Source organism: Gymnodraco acuticeps, unplaced genomic scaffold (genome assembly GCF_902827175.1).
Source record: "Gymnodraco acuticeps unplaced genomic scaffold, fGymAcu1.1, whole genome shotgun sequence".
Lineage (NCBI taxonomy): Eukaryota > Metazoa > Chordata > Actinopteri > Perciformes > Bathydraconidae > Gymnodraco > Gymnodraco acuticeps.
Genome location: NW_022990385.1, coordinates 468,687 through 492,852, shown reverse-complemented (window position 1 = coordinate 492,852; position 24,166 = coordinate 468,687). Strand labels below are relative to the sequence as shown.

The 24,166-nt window shown below is 42.5% G+C and overlaps 1 protein-coding gene across 1 annotated transcript; it reads right to left on the bottom strand.

Annotated features, from left to right (window-relative positions):
- Positions 1 to 1,708: 1,708 nt before the first annotated feature.
- On the bottom strand, positions 1,709 to 22,979 carry slc16a6b (solute carrier family 16 member 6b). The gene is given in 7 exon segments (XM_034224423.1): positions 1,709 to 2,358; positions 2,964 to 3,768; positions 3,770 to 3,879; positions 18,332 to 18,460; positions 19,173 to 19,316; positions 20,995 to 21,242; positions 22,361 to 22,979. Coding segments are annotated over 6 exon segments (1,689 nt in total). The 5' UTR covers positions 21,227 to 21,242; positions 22,361 to 22,979; the 3' UTR covers positions 1,709 to 2,089.
- Between the last annotated feature and the right edge of the window lie 1,187 nt (positions 22,980 to 24,166).

Sequence of the window (24,166 nt, the reverse complement as noted above, 5' to 3'; positions counted from 1 at the left end):
ATGATCTGTCCAGAACACACTTGCACCTCTTAAGGATTATTTCCATGTATCCATGGTGCAGTTAAACCGTGGTGGTGGATGTAAATGATTTAGAAAATAAGATCTGTGGCAGACACACCTTTATGACACTTATACATGACTGCGCATCACCACCGCTAAGCTAAAGGCAGCTAATGTTCGGCGACATGTCTTTGAGTAGTCTCATTTAAATGGGACGCCATTATCGCCTCTCCTTTGGTAAAGTTGGTCCAGTGTTCCCCAGGTCCTATGAGATAAGACAGGAAGCAGCGGATTGGAGAGACTAAACTCATCATGGCTGACACTTCATACTCACACCTGTTTTCGTTGTGCCATGTGAAGGGGCCTTGAGCTTGCAGTTAGATGATGAGACCTGCTCGGTCAGCGCATGTTCACAGTCTGTCTCCCAGAGCCTTAAGGATTTGACACCAGATCCCAGGGGGCACATAGAGAAGAGTGCTACAGTAGGTCAACACCATCATGCCGGGAACTGACACTATTCTGATTTAGGGAAGAGGCCTTCTTTGATCATTGCTTCCAAAGCTGCATGTGGAGCAGCGGTCCATACATGAACACAGATTCTCGTCTTTCCAACACGCTGCCTTTGCCTTCTGAAATGTCTGATATAGAAGTTTTGTACGCTGCAGCTTCTGCTCTGTGACTTCTGGTTGACAGTAGAAGGTAAAGCTTTCTTTCTTAAACCGTGAGAGGACACTGTCCCCTCCAGAGTCCACACTATGCAACAGCACTGCTCCACCCGTCACTCGGTGTTATTATAAAACTAATGATGATTTGACTGACTGATGATTCTCTTAAAGCCAGTGTCTTATACAAATGTATGTTTAAGGATCTGCCAATATACTGATGTTTAGTGCCTCCTTCTCCATGCTCTGCCTTTACTGCCGTAACAATCCTGTTAACCAAGGTTTTATACTTCATGTACTGTTTTAGGTTTTTTGAAATGATGCCACAGGCAGATAAAGCGTTTCTCCCAGTTTTGATATTTGAAGATAGAAAAGCTTTCCATGTACAGTCTAACTTATGCTGTCTTATCCTTCTACTCCTAAAACAAACATAAATAAACTGTTTGTTTTTTTAAATCATGTCTGTGCTGCCTGATTGGACAAGACCTTTATATTTCATACTGTCGTGGTTTTCCAAAAGATGCTAATACGTTTTACAGCTGCATAAATGTAATGATTCACCTTTATACAGTCTCTGGACTGACATGCTGGGAGCCTAAGACATTTTCTTCAGAGCAAGGCGAAGACGATGACAAATCATACAATTAAAATACAATTTAAACTTGTGTGTGTCAGGCTGAAAGACTGAGGGTATACACTCAAATTGAGTCTCACTTTAAAGAACTAGATGAAATATGTTTTGCTTCAATTAAAATCCATTTGAAACCCCTCGAACCAGTTTGAATGATTTAGTTATTTATCAAGGAGAACATGATGAGGTTTGTGCTGACATGATGGTCCACTACAGCCAGAGCTCCTAACCTTCAGACGGAGCCTGATGGACGCATAATAGACTGTAAGTAATATATATCCCATATCATGTATCAAATGTGGCAACTACATGTATGTATGAGTCTCGGATTATTTAGTATTTCAAATACCTTTATCCAAATCCATACCTCACCTGAATTTAAAGAAATGTATGAACAATCACACAGTTGACCAAATCCCCCACTAAAGCCATATTTTATTTAAAATACATGATGAAAGCAGCGCAGCACTTAACAGGCAGGAGTGGCCTTCAATTCAATAAAAAACAAATGATCATCATAATATCATTATAAACTGAATCAAAGTAAAACGCATTAAGAAAAGGTCCTCTGCGCAGACTGCTCACACAGGCAGGACGTGAGTGGGTTTGGTACGGAGACACTAGAAATAATTGTGATAGTGGATTTCTGCATTCCTCAAACCATCCTTGGTGGCTGCCAGTGTTCGTCGTGGTTCTACAGTTTTAGGGGAAATGCCTTTGGTCTCAGAGGAGGGACTTCTCCTAAAGAGGGGGCTTCAAGCTTTTCAGAATGTGAGTGTCTCTGATGTCGTGCTGTTCACATTACAGACTTGTTGTTCTGATCCACAGTCTGTCTGAGTGAACTGTCCTCAGGAGCCACGTCCAAAAAGTCTGGCTGTCCACTGTCCTGCGACATTTTGTCCTCTTCCTCCGTGCACTTATCTTCCTCTCTGTTGGGCCTCTGTCTCTGGCACATGCCGGCCTTGGCGGGGCCGACCATGGCCAGGCAGACGCCGCTGAGAGCCATGCCCACCGCAGAGGAGAGGAAGGCAGCCCCGTAGTTCTGAGTGACGTCCACCAGCACTCCTGCAGGACCAGAGAGGGTTAGGTGGAGCTGCTGGACAACAGATGAAGGCATTCTTGTCTACTGGCATAGGAAAGGATCTGTCACTTGTTTGAAGGCCTTTACACACAGTGTGACGGATAAATGACATGTGAAATAGTCACCTGCTAATGCGATATGTCTGTGGCTTTTTTATAATATGTGAAGAAAGGAGTGGACCTGGTATACGCTGCCGGTTCAGTTATACAGTGCGCCGTCTTCATTAAGACTGAAGAGCCTTGCTGTTGTTATTTTTGAACATTAATATAATATAAATATAGATGCAACTCACCTGTACCAACAACGTTGTGTGTTAAAGCCTTTATTTGCGATTGTTAAGATAACAAATTATTTCCTTTTTTCAAAAAGGTCGCTTTTCAGCTGCCTAATATTAATGCTCTGTGTAAAAGTAATCATGAGGATAAAATCACTTTGAGGTTTATATTGACGTGAAAATGCACTGCTCCAAAATTGCCCTGGATGCGTAAGGCCTTGAGGGGGTTTCCCTGTGCTACAAACGCCTCCATGTGTGTGATGATAATGAAGGTGGACAGGGTAAGAGAGAAGAAGAGGAGTAGAGGATCTTTACCTCCTAGTGGCGGCCCTGCCAGCCCAGCAAAGCTTTGGATGAAGAGGTACACCCCCACAGAGGACGCCATCTTCTCGATACCAACCACTTCCTCCTCAGCCAGCATGGGGATGTGAATGGAGCCGACGGTGCCCACGAAGTAGCCGTAGAGGGCGCAGCACACCACCAGACCCCAGAACTCCCAGACCACAGCGAAGGCCAGCAGCACCAGGCTCAGCAGCAGCACGCAGCCCAGCAGCAGCAGCGTCTTCCTGCAGCGCACCCTGCTCAGCAGCACCCCGATGGACAGCCGGCCCAGGATCTCAGCCACAGCCATCACAGAGAGCATGTAGGACGCCAGTCCGGGTTCCACCCCCCGGCTCTTGCTCAGCTCGATGACGTAGAGCTGCGGGGCGAAGAAGCCCAGCGTGGCGAACATCCCAAAGAGGGAGTACCAGATGAAGGTCGTGTCTCTGAGCACAGAGAAGTCCAGGAGTCTAGGGCTAGGACGCTGTAGAGGACCCGCCTCCAGCTCTGCCAGCACCCCCTCATCCTTCTCCTTCACTTGGATGGTTGGTGTGGACATTGAAGACTCTTTGTCCTCATTGTCCTCATTGTCCTTCACCTCCCACTCCACCAGAGCCTGCCTCTCAGCTCCTGCAGTCCTCAGGTCTGAGCTGGAGGCGGAGAGGGAGTTGACCCCGGAGTCCTCTGAACCCTGGGACCCCCCTGAACTGATGGAGGTCCTGGTCTGCTCATTCTCCAGCGTATACACAGTCTGCTGCTCTTTGTCTGACTCATGGTGCTCCTCTACAGGCTCCGGGGTCAATAATGATTGGACGAAGGAGAAGCCCACAGCCAATCACACAAGCCTGAAAGGTTCCCAGGACAACCAGACAGTAGCGCCAGCCAATGTGTTCCTTCAGTGTGGTCAGAGCTGTGGACAGAGGGAGGCTTTATTGTTACCAGATCATCTCCTCTCTGTGATTCCTCACTAAATGAAGTCCCCCAGACTGCTGAGCTGCTCACACCCAACACTTCCGGCCGTTTGTCTCACAAGCCACCCTCTCTTTCCCTTCCATTCATCCGTTCCCCTTCCTACACCATCTTTACCCACACCCTTACTGTACATCCCTTTTCCCTCCTCCTTTCCTGTCTCCACTATCTCTTTCTATTTAACCTGTCGCATATTTGTTGTCTCTTTCTAGGTACCGTCTTGGCGGCTTGTATTCAGAGCATGCAGAACCGCCATCCAATGTTACAGTTAGTAATTGGATCCCATTGATATCAGCCTGACTGTTCACTCAAACACTTCTCAGAGCTGGATTCATTTACTGCTGATACTAACCCATCTCCTACTGCTGCTGCTGCTTCACAAAAATGACTTGCGAAACACTGTGTGGCTTTGTGAAGCACTCAACGAGTCTCACAAAGGTTATTTGCAAAAAAACCTTTGAGGTGAATAGGGCCTCTTGCTAACAGTGTACTGAAGTAAATAACCTCTGCATTGCTGTGGCAAGTTGTCCTCCACTGGATTTCCAAATATAGCTGTGCATAGGAACAAAGAGAACTGGATACTGCGTTGGCAGCAGGGCCCCGTTCATTTCTATGAAAATGCTCAGCTGCGCATGAAGCCAAAATGGCCTGACTGTAGATACAAAAGTACCTCAGTAATCTGGGGATCTGAACCCATAGAACCTCAGGTCTCAGCTCAGTCAGATGAATGGAGAGGCTTTAAACTCATTGTATAACATGATCTAAATAAGGACCATAAAAGTGTTTGTACTGGGAAGTTTATTTGGCTCAAAAGAAATTATGTGCTGATTTATAGAGACTACCCTGTCAAAATGTAAATCAATAGGAATAAGTCTTTTTGGGCCCATGACGTCACAGACTTACATGGAAGTTGTAGTACTGCCATTTGGCCACTATCCGCTCACTTCCTGCTACTATCTACAAGAATATGGAAAGCATTTAGCTAAGTTTCCAGTATTTCTCCGAGTCCCTCCCGGATGACTGAACTCTTCACCATATCCCTAAGGGAGATGCCAGCCACCCTGTGGAGAAAACCCATCTCGGCCGCTTGTATCCGCGATCTTGTTCAGAGCTTTGCCTTCTGGCTCAGCTCTCTTTTTGTCCCCTCACTCTAGAATAGGCATGGGCAAACTAAGGCCTGCGGGCCGTATATGGCCCGTTGGGCTTTTTAATCTTGCCCGCCGAATATTGGTACAAAATTGTCCAAATTATAGTAAAGACCGCATTCATTAATCTTTTTCCTGCAATCCCCGGCAGGGCCGTATCCACCATTGAGGTCACCGAGGTCCGGACCTCGGTAATTTTTTCCGAGCTGTGTATATAACAAAACTTTTGAAATAATTGGAGTCGCAGTTTTATATGTTTCTCTAAGCTCTCTCCAATAAAATACCCAATATTAGCGGTGTGTGTGTCTGCCCAAGGACAAGTTAAGGTAAAACCTAATAGAGGTGTCATACATAATAACCTAATAAAAGTAAATGTAACAACTACAACAGTGCAACAAAACAGGAAGATTAAATGTGGTCTCTTAAACATAAGATCTCTAGCATCTAAAGCAATATTGGTAAATGATTTAATATCAGATTATAATATTGATATATGCTGTCTCACTGAAACTTGGTTGAGACATGAAGAATATGTCAGCATAAATGAGGCCACTCCACCCAGCCATATCAATACTCATATTGCCCGAGGCACGGGCCGAGGAGGTGGAGTTGCAGCAATCTTTGGACTCAAGTTTACTTATCAATACTAAACCAAAATTAAATTATACCTCCTTTGAAAGTCTCGTTTTTAGTCTTACGCATCCGACCTGGAAAACTTTGCAGCCAATCTTATTTGTTACAGTGTACCGTGCACCAGGTCCTTATTCAGAATTCTTATCTGAATTCTCTGAGTTTTTATCAACTTTGGTTCTTAAAACAGATAAAGTAATTATCGTAGGTGACTTTAATATTCATGTTGACGATGATAAAAATAGCCTTACTGTTGCATTTAACTCTATATTAGATTCTGTTGGTTTTTGTCAGAGTGTAAATAAACCAACCCACTGCTATAATCACACTCTCGACCTTGTTCTGACTTATGGTATTGAAATTGAGCAACTATTAGTCAAACCGCATAATCCTGCTTTATCCGACCATTTCTTAGTAACTTTTGAAGTACTGTTACTAGACTACAAAGCATTAGTCAAAAGCTCCTGCAGCAGAAACCTATCTGTTAGTGCTATAGCCAAATTTAAGGAAGAGATTCCACCAATACTTAACTCGATAGCATGTCTGCATGTAAGGGAGGAAACTTATACAAAATGTACACCACCCCAAATTGATCATGTTGTTGATAGTGCTACAGATGCGCTGCGAATAAAATTAGACTCTGTTGCTCCTTTGAAAAAGAAGAAAATAAAACAACATAGATTAGCTCCATGGCATAATGCCGAAACCCGCAAAATAAAGCAAAAGTCGAGACAACTTGAAAGGATATGGCGTTCCACTAAACTTGAAGAATCTCGTTTAATTTGGCATATTACTCTCAATGAATATAAGAAAGCACTGCGTAAAGCGAGAGCAGCCTACTACTCTTCATTAATAGATGAGAATAAGAATAATGCAAGATTTCTTTTCAGCACTGTAGCCAGGCTGACAGAAAGCCACAGCTCGATTGAGCCTTCTATTCCCATAGCACTCAGTAGTAATGATTTGATGTGCTTTTTTAATGATAAAATTGTTACTCTTAGAAACAAAATTAATGACCTCTTGCCTTTGACCAGTATAGTGTTATCAACAGCTCCCGGAAACGTAAGTTCTAATGTTCACTAGATAGTAAACTAGAATGCTTTTCAGCCATAAACCTTGAACAATTAAATTCAATGATTCTCTCTTCTAAACCATCAACGTGTATGTTAGACCCAATTCCAACTAAGCTGTTGAAGGAAGTGTTTCCATTAATTAGCACTTCTTTATTAAATATTATGAATATGTCTTTATTATCAGGCTATGTTCCACAATCATTCAAAGTAGCAGTGATAAAACCGCTTCTTAAAAAGCACAACCTCGATCCAGAGGTTTTAGCCAACTATAGACCTATTTCTAATCTTCCGTTCCTCAAGAATTCTAGAGAAAGCGGTCGCAAAACAGTTGTGTGATTACTTAAAAAACAATGATTTATTTGAAGATTTTCAGTCTGGCTTTAGAACACATCATAGCACAGAGACAGCTCTGGTTAAAGTCACAAATGACCTTCTAATAGCCTCAGACAAGGGACTTGTCTCTATTCTTGTTTTGCTCGATCTCAGTGCTGCATTTGATACTATCGACCATGATATCTTATTGCAAAGACTAGAGCACTTAGTTGGCATACAGGGAACTGCTTTAGACTGGTTTAGGTCCTATCTATCTGAACGCTCTCAGTTTGTACGTGTCAATGATGAATCTTCCATGCAAACCAAAGTTAGCCATGGAGTGCCACAGGGCTCAGTGATTGGACCTATTTTGTTCACACTATATATGCTTCCGCTAGGCAATATTATAAGGAATCATTCTGTACATTTCCACTGTTATGCGGATGATACTCAACTATATTTATCCATCAAGCCTGATGAAAACAATCACCTAAATAAAATTCAAGACTGCCTCAAGGACTTAAAAACGTGGATGACCTTACATTTTTTTATGTTAAACACGACCAAAACAGAAGTTATTGTACTCGGCCCAAAGAATCTACGAAACAAATTATCTAAGGATATACTAACTATGGATGGCATTAATTTGTCCTCCAGTGAGACTGTAAGGAATCTTGGTGTTATATTTGATCAGGATTTATCCTTTAACGCCCACATAAAATCAATCTCAAGGACCGCCTACTTCCATCTACGCAACATTGCCAAAATTAGGCATATCTTGCCTCAAAACGATGCAGAGAAACTAGTCCATGCATTTGTTACTTCTAGGCTGGATTATTGTAACTCCTTATTATCAGGGTGTACCAAGAAGTCAGTCAAGTCGCTTCAGCTGATTCAAAATGCTGCAGCTCGTGTACTAACCAGAGTTAGGAAAAGGGACCACTTTACTTCTGTTCTGGCTGCCTTACACTGGCTCCCTATAGAACACAGGATAGAATTTAAAATTCTTCTTCTCGCCTACAAAGCCCTTAATGGGCAGGTGCCATCTTACCTTAAAGAACTCATTATGTCCTACTGTCCTACTAGGGCAGGGGTCTGCAACCTTTTTGACCAAAAGAGCCATTTTGCTCCTTTTTCCAAAACATTTTTTTGTCTGGAGCCGCAAAACATATTTCATAATTTTTTATTGTTATATCAGACAAAAACTAGTTTTTTTGTATTTATTAGGCTATTTATTACATGACATAAAACTGTTAACCTCTAATAAGAAACAAAGAACTCTTATAAGGAGAATTAAAAATAATACACAGGCCTACTTTAAAATAGATTAAACACAGCACTTGGGGAGTCCTCTGCACATTTGAAGGAAAAACAAATATTATTAAAATGGGCCCACTTTGAAATAAATAAAACATATTTTTTATGGCACCCTAAAAAGAGTTAAAGGTAGGGTAGGTAAGAATGGAGAAACCAGCTCGAGTGCGCTAGAATTTGAAAGTAAACAACCGGAAAAAATATGCCTCTTCCTTCAGACTTTCTTACAGAGTCCCTCCTCCAACACAGACGAACGCGCACATGACCAATGAGGGCACGAGATAAGTTTGTGCACAGATGGAAGGCTGACAGGCAGGTAGGCCATCCAGTTATTTTAGCCGGGCCGGCTCAGATGATTGGTCGTGCTTTTTACAGCGCAACGGCTTCCAGAGATTAATTTTTGTATGTATTTATTGTCAAAGCATTTAATATATTCATTGCTATCGGGACGTTAAGAGCATTCCATGGAATATAACAAAAAGTGTTTTCTGAAATAAATGACATGCCCCATTGAATTATGACTGAAGATCGTCAGCTGTCTTCCTCTCCCTTGTTGTTCCTCGATACGTAAAGGCTGCACCACCTTTGACAACTTCTCTCTACATATCAAACATACCGGTAAACCAGCATCGTTTGCTGTGAAAGCATATAACTCTGTCCACACAGAATTCAATCCTGTGTTCCTCCGGTACTTTCTTTGATTTATCCATAGTTCGCTCATCGAGCTGGGGGTCAGGTTATTCGCCTCCAAGAAAAGGCGCTCGCGCGGGACCGTAGCAGGATGTGACGCATATTTTAGTTGACCTAATTAAAACCGTTTTGTTTTTTATTTATGTGTCACAGTATCACCTCAAAATACAAGATACCAAACATTTTCAACCATGCAACAAAATATAAATAGTCCTACAAATACTTTTATTTTATTTCCTTCTTATTTTTGTCTAAGCTCAAGGGAGCCAGAGCAGAGGGCTTAAAGGGCCGCATGTGGCCCGTGGGCCGCGGGGTTGCCGATCCCTGTACTAGAGCATTGCGTTCCAAGAATGCAGGGTTGTTGGTTGTTCCTAGAGTCTCTAAAAGTACAATGGGAGCCAGAGCCTTTTCTTATCAAGCTCCACATTTGTGGAATCAGCTTCCAGTTTGTGTTCGGGCGGCAGACACCCTATCCGTTTTTAAGAGTACGCTTAAGACCTTCCTTTTTGATAAAGCTTATAGTGATAAAATAATCTAATAAGAGTGCATTGACGTAGATACGTTGTGCCTCTTCACCTATACATTTTAGTTCTTACTCTTTCACTTAAATCCTAAAAACTTAGATCTCATATTTAAAACTTTATCCAAACCTTTCCCCTCTCTGACCTCTCAAGGTTTATTAGAGGATAACAGGTTGCAGAGAACGCCTAGCCCGGCCGGGGAGTGTGGAACGTAGTCACTGACCCACTCCTACCTCTGACAAATTCAGGTTCCAATGGGGACCTTTTTCCCTGTGTGTGCCTCTCCACCTCTGTTTCCTACTTCTTACTTGCTACCCTTTCCCTCAACCTATCCTAAGGGAGTGCATGTACGTAGACACGTTAGTTTAGCTGCTATAGGCTTGGACTGTTGAGGGGGGCACCTTACTCCGTCTTTCTGTCTGTTTGTACCTGTGTACTCTCATGTTCCGATTAACCCAGTTTCCCCCAAATCTCTTTTTTGTGTCCATATATACGCCGGGATCCTGAGTCGAGGCTAATCATGTTGCTGTGGTCGTGTGTCCTGGATCCTCTATTCTGAGCACTGGATCTGAGTCCTGGACTTTGAGTCGTGGCTGAACCTGTCTCTGCGGTCCTGCCAGACTCTCACCATACTACTTCACTGATGGCTCCCACAAGATTGCTGACATCCTCGTGGATTCATCTTATTATTATAGACACATGCATTTCCAAACATTTGGACTACCTATGTTGTAAATGTATTATCTTTTCGATTTACATACGGCATCTATTGCACGTCTGTCCGTCCTGGGAGAGGGATCCCTCCTCTGTTGCTCTCCCTGAGGTTTCTCCCATTTTTCCCTTTAAACTGTGGGGTTTCTCTGGAAGTTTTTCCTTGTACGATGTGAGGGTCTAAGGACAGAGGGTGTCGTATTGTCATACTGATATTCTGTACACACTGTGAAGACAACTGAGACAAATGTAACATTTGTGATATTGGGCTGTATAAATAAACATTGATTGATTGATAATTGCACTAAACGGGGTATTTTGTAGAACTTCCATTTACTGATGATGGGGGCGCTGCATAACTACGTAGCCTCGATTAAAGCAAACAGAAGAACACGACATGTATCAACAAACCACCGCAGCCCGGACTTGTATCGGAGCAGCGAAGGAGTGACGGCCCGCCCACACAGCAGCTTTAAAAAAAATCTTGAAAATCTTGGAGGTGGGCCTGTCTGACAGCTTGGTTTTTTTTTTTAATCTCCCGCCCCCGACATACAAAGCTAGATCATGAAAATCCCAAAAATCTCGGGGGGTATACCCCCGAACCCCCCTAGCATGTTTGGACCTCGGTATTTAGGAAATCCTGGATACGGCCCTGATCCCCGGCATTTTAGTTGATCTAGTGCCCAACCAGTCGATCACGATCGACCGGTCGATCGCGGGGAGATTCCCAGTCGATCGCGAGATGTGTCTAAAAATAGAACAACAATATTCTGTTTTATCGTTAATGTCCTATAACATACTCTTCCTGTGCCCGAATAATGCACTTGAACGCATCAAAGCTTTGTGATTGGCCGGCGTGACCCCATGTGTCGGGGCGTGGCTAGTGGGCAGTGCACTAATTCGCTAACGTTGTCCGTGTCAACAGGAGTGACAGTCCGCACACAAACAAGACCGCAATTATGGCAGAAGCAAAACTTATATAATTTTCACTCCGAGTGGGAGGATGATTATTTTTGTATCTATTCCAATTCAAAGTCCATCTGTCTCATCTGCAATGCGAGCGTGGCTTTATCGAAGAAGGGTCATTTAGGAGCGGCATTTCAAAACAGTGCACAAACGCTACGAGATGGAATTCCCTTCTAATTCTGCCCTACGCTCCAAAAGGGGAGGGGCCTGAGAGGACAGCTAAATGCACAGCAGTCCATTTTCACCAGGCCCAACAACAAGAGCAAGGCTGCTACCAGAGCATCTTATCGTGTCAGTCACATTCTTGCGAAACACATGAAGTCTTTCAAAGACGGCGAAGTTGTGAAAGAAGCTCCTGGAGGCTGCGACGCGCTTTTTGGGGACAGTAAAAATAACAGAAGCATTTCAACAGGTTTTTGACATAATAAAAACTCAAGTTAGATACCGTTATTAATCAGCTGTAAGTTTTAGTTTGTTTGAACTTATTCATTATAATTATTGTACAAAATGGTATAAGAATGCAAACTTAAATTGATTATAGTCTATTATCAATTCAGGTTAAGAAACTAGTGTTGCTTGCATCCTATTTTAAAGGCATTTCTTTTTATACTCGACTAAAATGCAACAAAAAAAGGGTTTGATTCTATTAATGTTGTCTTTTTTATTGCACTTTGGCAGCAGATTCCTGTAGCTTCAGATCTGAGTTGTCTTATTAGTAAGCCTAATTTATACTTTTGTAGCAACACTATTTTTATATAATGGCAAAGAAAGGGTTCAGAGTATTTTCTTTTTTCCTGTGTCATATGTGGCAGCACTGTTCAATGTTTCTTAAACATTACCCACTGTAGTGACGTGTGAATAGACTCCAACTCTGTATCAACAACACTGTTGTGTAACTTCAGTTAAATACTTGTATGTGTGTAGACTAGAGAGAGGTAAGATAAAGGATCTGCAGTATTTTATGAAGTATTAATCGTACAAAGGTCAGTTTTATACAAGTAGAAGTGTGTATTTACCTGGTAGTAGGCTGTCAGTAACTACGCCTCTCTATTTGGACTGGTAGATCTCGGCAGACTGGCAACTTTAAAAGTAGCTCTCGGTTAAAAAAAGGTTGGGCACCCCTGATCTAGACACAATTGACCTTTGCTGGAGTCTGGTCTATTCTCTCTTAGCTGGCCCCACTCGGCAACCCGGCAAGATCTAAGAACCAAATACCTCACACTTACATTGAAGGGGGGTCGAGATTAATCAGAGCAATAACAGTTCATGGCGACAAGCAGTAGCGCTGAGCAAAGTGACTAGAATGTGACTACACACTTATATAAAGTCAGGCAACACTAACCAGGCTTAGTGTGATTCTGTTTCTTTTACCTTACTTTAATGACCATCCATTCACTGTTATTGATCAATGTGAAGAGGCAGACGTTTTCCTGTTGTGTTGTATTATTGCAGCCAGTGGCGTGCACAGACATTTATAGGGGCAGGTGCTCAAGAGAAAAAAAAGGGCACCTTCTGAGTCGTCGTGGCGGTCTGGCGTTCGCTCGCGCGCAAAATTGTGCGCGGAAATTTGCCGGATAATGGCGGATTTTGTTCGTTTCTTTTCGCTTTTTGGTTACTCCTTCCATCTCTCCCTCATTTTGGTCATCATCAGAGAGCACTGTTTCTGAACATGGTGCTGCTCTGGACTCTGACATTTCTGCTTCATCTGTGTCTGACTCAGAGATATTTTCTATGGATTTGTCTCCCTCATCTTAGATGGACTATTGCAGGACAGCAGGGGGCTGCTTCCCTGAGCCTGCTGTAGCTACCTAGAATACAAACAATATAGAATATGATGTTTATTTCAATTATTTGGGTAAGGCAATGCAATGCATGATAACATTAAGACTCACCAGACTTTAACTGTCATGGCCAAAATGCAACACCCTACCACATAGTTGTTGTTTTTTTGTCATTTGGTAAGTAGCTTCATGTCTGATTTAGTATCACTTAGTGTGGTTAAAATAAATTGTGGGCCTCTCAATACAATTATATTATTATTTATTATTATTATTATTATTACTACTATTATTATCACAGTTCAAATCTGAGCATGAAAGGGCTCTAGACAGACAGTGTTAACATCCCTTAACATGACTCTGGTATTGACTCTGACCTTTCTTCTTCATCTTCATCATTGATGATGGGTAAGGGTTCATCAGGCACATCTGCATCCTCAACTTCCTTGCTGGTAGGCTCAGGCTGCTTTACCCAGGAGAGCAGAGAGCTGCCTGCTGTAGCTCTCTTTTCTTTTCTTATCCTGTCTCTTCTTGGCATTATTCTACAAGTGGTAAATGCAAATGAGCTAAATCAATGTACTGCTCTGCTGTGCATGATAATTAAGGGTTAATCTCCTAGAAACATTTAACAGCAGCATTAATGTAAACCTATAAGGTTACTACTACTTATATTGTACTTTATGAGGCATTTTTACTTTACTTGAGTATTTCCCATTTTCAATACATTTACTTCTACTCCACTACATCTCAGATGCAAATATTCTACTTTTACTCCACTACAATTATTTGAAAACTTTAGTTACTATGTAGATTTTGATTAAGATTATTACAAAACATACATTTAATCACTTCAGCCCTAGCATAATGACGCATTGTGAGCGTGTAGATCTGCTATTTTCAAAAGTGCACAACGAGAGTAAATGGATGGATGCAAGAAAAGAAGTAAAGTTATAGTTTAGTTTGGCATCTGATTTAGGGGACTAAACAATACACTCGTTGTATTTGTTACCTGGTGGTTACTCACTTGGTCGTCACTAGGGCACTTTTAATCGTGTTGCTGCGTGCTGCTGCACCACACACCCGACGTGGCCTGTCTGACTGAGTGACTGACTGTCACGCGTTCACGTTGAGAGCAGGGAAGGGAGGGGCTGCAGCCAGGGCACGTACGGGAGTGCCGCGGGGCACGTGTGGGGATGTCTGACAAAATTACATCGCGCATTTGGGGCATTGTTGTATATATTAGAAGCTTTTAATCCAGAATTGATCGATGTTACCATGAGCCACATACAGTACACTGTAAAAAAATGAAATAAAAAACTGTAAAAAACGAACTTTCAAAAGGGCACATTGCTGTCAGAGGGCAAAACGGGCAGGTGCTCAAGCACTACCTAGAGTCTATGGCTGCTTCTCAGGTCGACTATTTTCATTCTCCTCGCTCCTCGGTCCTCGGTCTCACCGGAAGTTGATTTGCCTGCGCCATCTTGAGTACCGTCCCATGGCTCTTATTTCTGCCGGAGGACCGAGGATCGAGGAGCGAGGAGCGAGGAGCGATAATGGAGGAGCGATAATCGAGGAACCACCAGACCATCCTCCGATGAAATCCTCAGATACTCGCCCCGCCCCCTTACTGTGTATCGCTCACTGATTGGACGATGCAGTGCATGCACTGATCTCATGCTTCTTGACATGAGAGCAGAGTGAAGAAAATACATGAACCTCACGGGAGTCACTCCTCAGTTTATACCGTGTTTTGTTTCAATTAATGTCTCATTTAGTTACAAATATGTGATATATCTGAACAACAAAGTGGTCAAAAATCATTTTATTCATTTATTGGAAACATTTTCATGATCGCTTTTTTCGTTTTACATTTTCATTTATTGTCATTTCCATTCAGTCAGTCATTAAGTGCTATTAAAATGTTAATCTAACTGGGGTTTGATAGATAACATATCTCTTTTTCTTCTCTCAATTATTTTATTTCTTTTGTGCACTCTAATCAATATTAATCAAACTATTGTTCGTTTATACATTTTAAGAATGGCGTTTATCTTTTTTGACAATGACTTCTTATTTTATTTTATTTATTTGGGTCTCCAACAGATGATACAAATGTTTGTGTCAGTAAATGTGTACTAACAGAGGCGGGGGGGTGTGTGGAAATAACGGGGACAGAGCTGGCTGCTGTCAGACGATCAGCTGTGCAGCGTCATCACAAACGGACGTCGCTTCACGTGACGCTCAGGAGGAAAGGACGTCCCATTGCTCTTAAAACTCATTTCCCTGCTTCTTGTGGTTTCCTTGCGTCCCTCCATGCTTCCCTGGTGGGAGGGACTAAACGCAGGGAAACAACACAAGTGAGGGAAGCAAGGATTTCATTTAATCGGCCTGAGAAGCAGCCTGAGTGTGCACGTCTCTGATTGCAGCTATCGGATGGAATCAGGGTATATGCAGGAATCCTGAAGTCAGATGTAATACATTTTAAGACCTTTTTTAAGACCCTTTCCATACAGACCCCGCGGACACCCTGGGAATGAATGAAGTAAAATCATAACGAAAACGATGCCGGTAAAATATGCGTGTAGAAAACGGCTTATGCCACAATATGATAGCAACAAGTAGTCAAGATAATCTGATTAGCTTCGGTTGCTATGCTAACATCACCTGTCGAATGCCAGAGAAACTTTCATAACAGCGTTGTGATGCCAAACAGCTTTCAGACTAAAACACAATCAGTTATGGGGATATTTATCAGCTGCTTGTGTGACAGTCGGACAGTGAAGACTTTACAGCGGCCGCTGCAGCGAGTTAGCAGTAGACTAAACTCCGGTAGACGAGCAGCACTGCAGCGGGCAGTAATGCAGCTGAACCACATTAATAAACAATGCACCACGGCACTCTGGAGAAAGGTACAAGGTTGGATAAGTAGTTATTTAATTTAATCTGGCTTCGTATAATTAAAAACTACCCGACGCAGTCCTCTATTGATGTTGTTGTGAGCGGTGTTGCAGAGAAAATCAGCGACGTAAAACGCTGTGTGGGTCATAAGAAGCCACGTAAACAGTTACGTCATGACGCAAACTATGACGCAATGATGCAATAATTCACCTTTGAACCTGCATCTGTAACAATGAGTGGACCAAAGAAAAGTTGACGATATTCAGCATTTTACAGATTATCGGTATCGGATTTTATTGTGAAAATAATAATAAAGTTGGCTCTGAGAAAATCGCATTTTTGTCTGTGGTCTTGAGCAATATCCCGCCCACAGTACTATCTGATTGGTTACACATCACAAGTAACAACCTATCAACACTGAAGGCATCAAGCCACAGATCTGCATTTGCAGACTGGAGCATCTGAGTGAGCGGTGTCCCGAAGGTACAGCAGGTATTGCCAAAGTTACAATAAACACATGGCTCGACATTAATAGCGGCCTTTTTTGCTTAACAAAAACAAACACTAAACTCATGAATTCACATTATTTTCCTGTAGTACTGGTATTTTGTCAAGGAGTTTTGTGAAATTGTTTCATTAACCTGTTAAGCCCTGAGCCTGTTTTTCAGGTTTCAGGCTCGAAAATGACATTTCCAGAACAAATGACCATATCTTCCCTTCTAAAAGGATTAAATTAATAATCTTTTTTCTCAAAGTAATGATAAACCTGTGAGTTGGATGTAGAAAAGTCAGAATCAATATAGATGTTTTTATTTTAAAGAAAATTCAGATTGAACATAGTAAAAAACTGTAGTAAATTATAGTGTCTGTCCAAAAATATGTTGTACTTATAGTGAAAACTAACCTTGGATGATGGTAAGGAAGACTAAAAGCTTTAGGAATCCAAAGTACAACATATAATAAGTACCCTGTATCAAGATTGATGCAAAACAAGTGATATTTGACCTTTTTAGACAGATTTAGCAAAAAAAACCTCTTCTGGGGCCATTTGGGTGGATTTTCCTTATCTCTGGCCCCCATTGTTCGATTTTGACATGCGACATCTGTTTCTGACCGTTAGAGCCAATAGAATCGAAGGGAAATCGTCCCGCACACACTAATGTTAAAAAAAGGCCAAACGCCAGTAAAAGAGGAGTTTCAAATAAGAGAAAGTCCCCAGAAGAGTTCAAAGAAGTGACAGGCAGTATGAGAGGTAGAGAAGAGACTCACACTAACTAACACACTCTTTAATGAGGCGGACAGGCAAGCGTTCTCTTGGGAGGCTGGTGTGTTTACCGGTGTGTTTACCGGTGTGTTTACCGGTGTGTTTACCTGGGACTTTGTACAGCTAACTTGGTGGACAGACTTATAACTGCTGCTGCTCCCGTTTACTTCCAGAAACTACGTTCGCTCTCTCTCTCTCGCTCTACACATGCACACGCCACACACATTTCGATAAAACTTCAGGGAGCTATTTTGTTTATTCATTAATGCTGCTGGGAGCTCACTGCATTTTTATTTGTAAAGATTCTATTAATCTAATAAATCATTTAAAAAGTCCTCTTTTAATAATTAAACATAATAAAGGCATTTAAACAAAGTTTTGTGTTGGAGTTTGTGTTTTTTTTATTTATACACCACGGTTTTCATTATTACTGCACATATATATATCGGTTATCGGTCTCCTTGATTACTTAAAAATCCATATTCGTATCGGCCCTGAAAAATCCATGCAATCCTTAGCCCACCGAACTGCAGCCCCATCCCCCACGACTAGGTCTTGAAATCCTGACCATGAATATCACAAACAGGATTCGTGACTGGCAGAGGCCAACCCTCACCGGAAACGAGTCCGACTTACTGCCAGGCCCGGACACAGCTCTCGCTTTGGGAGAACAGAGATTCGGTGGCCCTGAGTAGAGACCCCCTCACCCTATACTCCCCCACACCACAGTATCTCCCTGGGATCCCGGTCATCAACCTTCTCCAAATCCACAATACACATACCAAAACAAATTCCTGGTATGTGTAAACCTACTTGCTAATAAACCTATTCTGATCCTGATTAATTAAGGAATGGTGTGGTCTTTTTTTAGCAGGCAAGTTAGTATGACTAACATTTCTCACTCTTATGAAAGCACTCCTGGCATCGAAATGTAAGACTTCTGATGAAATTGTTTTTATGTCAATCAACCATTCCAGCTTTTAAACTCTGTATTCTTATTATTCTAAAAGGTACTTCCACTTCATAATGGGCAGCAATAAGGAATGAATGACGAAGTTCGTATTTTTCTCCTCCTAATACCGAACACTCACCTGGAGCAAAGGCGAATATAGCGAAAGGTTCTCCGGAGGAAGCGACAGAGGTGACAAGGGCTCGCCGTGTGGAGAAGTACTGGGCGAGGATGGTGACGGTTGGGAGGAAGGTGAAGCAGTAGCCGAGGCCTGCAAACAAACGAGAAGAGGAGAAGGGGACATAACATCCACTGGCCCAAATGGAAGGAACACTGCATGGCTGAGTCAAAGATCAAGGAGTCAGGTCCATCCTTTGTCAAAGGTGGCCGGCTGTGTGAGATGATTCAGCTTTGCTACCGCTACTGCTGCAAGACAAAAGGCATGTAAAGACAAAAAAAGGGAGAGAGGGGAAAGGTTTTTAAGTTAGCTGCGGTCCATTTCAGAGGCAATTTATTCCACCTATTTCATTATCATCCAATCCAATTTCATTCAACTTATTAATTCACTCCTCTTCAGCCCCTTCCTGTTCCGACAATTGTGATCTGAAAGGGAATTTTATGCTTTCCGCTGCGGTGTGAACAGGAAAAAACGGTGCTTTTCAGACTCTAGCTCCGAACCGGCCCTGGAACCGCGTTGGTGTGAAAGCCCCATCAGTCATGGACAGTTATGGAAGAAACAGATGTGGTTGTTAACACTGCTAGGAGCCCTTTTAGTTCATTTATGACCAGTGGTGGACTTATTACCTCCTACCTTGGTATAAAGTAGCAGGAAACTGAAATACTAAAGCAAAGTACCTCAAATTGTATGAGCATAACAGTCATACTGCAAGGATACACAAAGCCAGAAACACACATATACGGACGGATGGATAGATGATGGATGGATATATATCATATGTATGATAGATAGATATGTTAAGTACCTGAGATAACTCCAATGGTGACATACATCTGGTTGATGGACCTGGTGAAGGCAGAGCTGATGGTGCCCAGGCTGATGAGCAGGCCTCCCACCATCACCACTGAGCGGTGGCCAAAGCGGTTGCTTAGTATCGTGGCGAGGGGGGCTGGTTTGCACAAAAAAATATATGAGTTACACAAAACCATGACGTGGCCTCTGACCAATAAATAGTGGACATGTGTATGTGCACAAAATACACCTGGAGATGACTGGACAACATGTTTACATGCAGCGTAATAACCTGCATAAATCAACATTTAAATGCAGCAGGTCAGAAGCATATCACACATTTGCAGACTTTCATGCCTTCTTCTCTCTATGTGTCTTTAATAGCGTGTGCGTGGGTAAGGCTGGCGTCACACTGTCCCGAAATTGACACCAGATGGACACACAAATATGGAATTGTGAATTTCGCACGAAGATGGCCCCGAAGTTGGTCAACGGCCAAGCAACAGCCGAAGCAAGTACGATGCCTACAGAAGGCCACACGGTGGCACTCGAACCACACACTCCGTCATGTTGTTTCCATAGCAACAACAACTTTGTGTCAATAGCGTAAACTCGCCTTCAAAATAAAAGCATCTAAATAAAAGCATCTAAATAAAACAGGAAGTTAACCTAAATTACATTTAAGACATACAACTGCAACGAAAGTAACAAAAAAAAAGTAATATCCTTTTCAGTTTCACAGAACACAAATTGTACTATGATACGATGGCTACACAACGGCATTGCGAGGGCTTCACGTAGTCGTGTTGCCTTCCTAAGACAATCGGGCAGCTTCTTGTTTCCTTTGTATTGTCTTCGTGAGGCGAAAAATGCCCGATATCACCGATGATCACACGAAGTAAAGACGAAGATGACACGATTTGACAAGATGCCCTCACCATGGCCTTACGAAGGGCAAAATGGACACACAAATTCAACACCTTCGTAAGGTCTTTCGGCAATTCTTTGGCATGCCAAAGATTTTGCCACCGCTCACGAAGTTGCTGCCGGAGCCTGAGAAACTCCACCGGCGGTCATACGATGCAGGGACGGCTCTAGACAATTTGTAGCCCTAGGCGAGATTTGACCTGGCGCCCCAGCCAGAGAATCGTACAATAGAAAATATAAAGATCAATAGAGTATCCAAGGAATACACAATAGAATGGGGGGTGGACGTCACATCCTCTAGGGCAGTGGTTCCCAACCTGGGGGGCGCCAAAGATCGCAGGGGGGGCGCCAGGCCTCAGATGATTTGAGGCCAAATATCATATTTAGACTTTTATTATTTATTTTTTTACGTATAATTGTAAAGCAATACATGATTGTCACTAAAAGCCTTGTCTCTACATTACAATAAAATATAAAAAATAATTGATTAATTAATTTGAATAAAAATTCAAGTTAGTAGCTATTAAAGGAATAAAAAGACAGAAATGTATAATTCTTTCTTTAATAGAAATGTTTCTTCTGCCCATAAAGTGTCCAAACCGGGCTTTTCTGGATAAGCGCATTTTTAAAACAGTCATTGTCCATGCCGGTTTCATTTGGATTATTTGTCACAGTTGCTCCGATCAGATCGGTCTCCTCCATTTTTTAGATTATTTACGACTTTTGAATCCACATAAACACATCGGCAAAATCCGGCTTACTTTGAGCATGTGTTTTAAACAGTTCTCCTGGCTGTCACAGCTTTACTTTCTCTGAATAAAGTCTTTGTATTGCACATGTCTGCCAGTGTAAGAAGCAGATTACAAACTAAACTAAAAGAAAGGAAACGTGTGAGGGAAGTGACTGACCAGTGAAGGTGAAGATAAAGACACAGATGGAGATGACCCATGACACCCGGCTGTTGCTCTCTCCAAACTCCTCCATCAGATCCTGGAGGAAGACACCCAGGCTCTTCAGGGCCCCATAGGTGCAGACCTCCACCAGGAAGAAGGCCAGGGCCACAGCCCAGCCCCAGCCGCCATCAGGTACCTCTGGGTAAACATTTGCAGCCAAACAGCGCTGGAAATAGGGCCCCCTCATGGCAACAGCACGCCACCTGGAGGAAGAAACACAGATGACATCAGTGACCTCATTTTAGACATCATTCCTGCACCTCTCTTTATTTTCTCTCATATTTGTATGTGTATTTGACTGAGTTTGAATAGTTAATTTTGAAAGGGGTTGTACTTTGTCTTTAACCAATTATTAGCAACATGATAAATACACAGAATGACTTCAAAACAATTACAATTAATTAAACATCACCATTGAAGTGTAATTTTTACAACTTTCCTCAAAAAGTGGAAAGCCAAGTGTATTCATGGGATCAACCTTCCCATCGGCCAACTCTGCCTCTGAATTCTAAGAAAAACGTTTTGCATGGGAAACTCGACTTCAGGAAACAAAACATCAGCTGGGTCAAGAAAACACTGGGCTATCTCCTCCCACAAAGTTGCGCGCGCACACACACACACACACACACACACACACACACACACACACACACACACACACACACACACACACACACACACACACACACACACACACACACACATTAGTTGAGGGTAAATAAAATGTTTTATAGTTATTACAGGCACAGGAAGCGATTTCTTCCTCTGAAATATGAACCGGTTTTAGTAGATATAAGTCACATACTTGTATCTATTGACCCTAATTCAAGTTCAAATACTTTTCTTGGCATCAGCCGTATCTCTGTCCAGCTTAGATTTGAACTAAATGACATACAGTTGAGAACACGTATGGAAAAGGTGAACAGGCATCTATAATAATGTGATTACGCCTATTTGAGAGCATTTGGAATGGACTTTCCTGTCTGTGATGTTACACACTGGTTTTGACAATGTGATCCCGCAGTGCAGAGGAGCAGGGATGATGTCAGTGTGCCGCAGCAGCCTCACCGACCGGTGACATAACACGAAGAGCAGTCTACATTTACATAAGCCATTTTTTCAGGTGATTAATACGCATATATTGATAAGATATATTGGCGTGTCAATTAAAGCCTGTGTTCTGGATCTTTATTGTCTACTGCCTATTGCCTACTGGAATGCCATCCTTAAGCAAGCGGGACAGCTGCCCGCTGCCGGGGGGCTCGGTGAGCGGAGCACACAGCATCCTCAGCTGCCATGATAACATCTTTATTTGACTTACCGACAGGTGACAAGAGAAGTTAGAAAAGCAGCCTTCTGGTGAAACAAGGCCGCGTTTCCTATCTTGTCGTCATTTCATTGTCACGTTGCTACCTAGGCTATTTAAGCAAGTAACAGGCTAATTGAAGGCAAATAGAAAAGCTGGTATTGTTTTGGTTTATTTTCGCTCTACAGCCGCATCTATCTCCTGTGAGTCTTGCTCCGCCTGTGTTGGCAGTCCTTTACCGGCTCAAGCCAGTATTCAAACGGGGGCGCGCAACCTCCCCGGCTTCATGAACGCGCAGGGCGTTCCTCTTGGTGAGATATGAGACACGGGAAGTCCTTCTGCGGCGCGAGGATAGACTGTACATGTAAAGAGCGCGAGCTACATCAACAAATGCAGAACTGCTCTGATGCTGCGTTTAGGTGATGGTGAAAAAACATCAGGAATTAAGAGTTAACTACCTCAACGACATATCCTTAATCATAAATAGGACTGGAATTGTAAATATGGTCCCAAGATAACATTTGATGGGAAAAGTTTTTATCGCACATTTAAATTGAAATGTATGTCTTTTTTTTTGGACTCCTCAAGAAACCTTACAAATAACTAATCTACGGCGTGTAGCCTACGTGAATACAACTCCAAAGCAAACGCGTAATCAGGGCGCGCAGATGGATTGAACGGGTTTGGTTTATTCCAGTTGAGAGGCAGCATCCGGTCCACCGTTCGGGTTCTGTGTGTGTGTGTGTGTGTGTGTGTGTGTGTGTGTATGTGTGTGTGTGTGTGTGTTTCTCAATCGCGAGTGAAGCTGCTGCAGAGCCACTATTTCAAGCATACTACGTCATCGTGTGCCGCCGAAGTATACTGTTCCAATCTCCAGCATACTTGGAAATCTACCGAGCCCGGCGTACTTCGTTAGGAGAAATTTCGAGGCTGCACATTGTTACTGCCACTACCCGATCCGTCCCCCTGCCCGATCTGTACTGCGCCTGTGCGAGATGGTCCGCCATATTGGACAACTCCGGACGGCAACCCAAGGCCCTTTCTCATTTCTCTAACTCCCCTCCTTGACTCCTATTTCACGATACTTAGTCCCGCCCACAGGAGATGCGAGCGGAGGAGCCGAGGAGGGGAACCGAGGAGAGAGCAGGGGAAGCAGCAGGCGGTTAGAGAAATGAGAACTCCTCTCCTCTGAGCGGTCATTTTAAAGAGACGTCCATTAATGATGACAGGAGGCACAGCAGCCCTCTGTCTGATGGACAGATGTGTTCATGACCACTTATATATTTACTTTGATTCATTCACAGTGCGGTATAATGAGACAATAACAGGCTACAGATGCGGACACTCACACACACACACATATATTTATATAAATATATACAATTTCAGAATCAAACAGAGCACTCTCATAATAACGTAACACCATCAGAGACTGGATATAATATCGTCTTACTGCCAGCCCACGGAGCTGTAATAATGGATACATTGCACATGTTTGCTGTAATTCATTATTATACTACATGGGCTGTATGATTAAATCTTGTACCGTAAATGTTGTATTAAATAAAGTTAATATTACCGACGTTAGATTAATGTACGGTGGCTGGGAAGTGCAATGGACAATTACAAAGTGTGAAACACTTTAACAAAGCTTGAGACACATTTACATTTTATAAAACAAAATTACATTAGCAAAAACACTTTTACCAAGGAAAAAAAAATTAACATTAACGAAAACAAATTAACAAGATGTAAAACACTTTTACCATAACTGAAACAAATTAAAATGTCCCAAAACACTAACATTTCCCGAAACACATT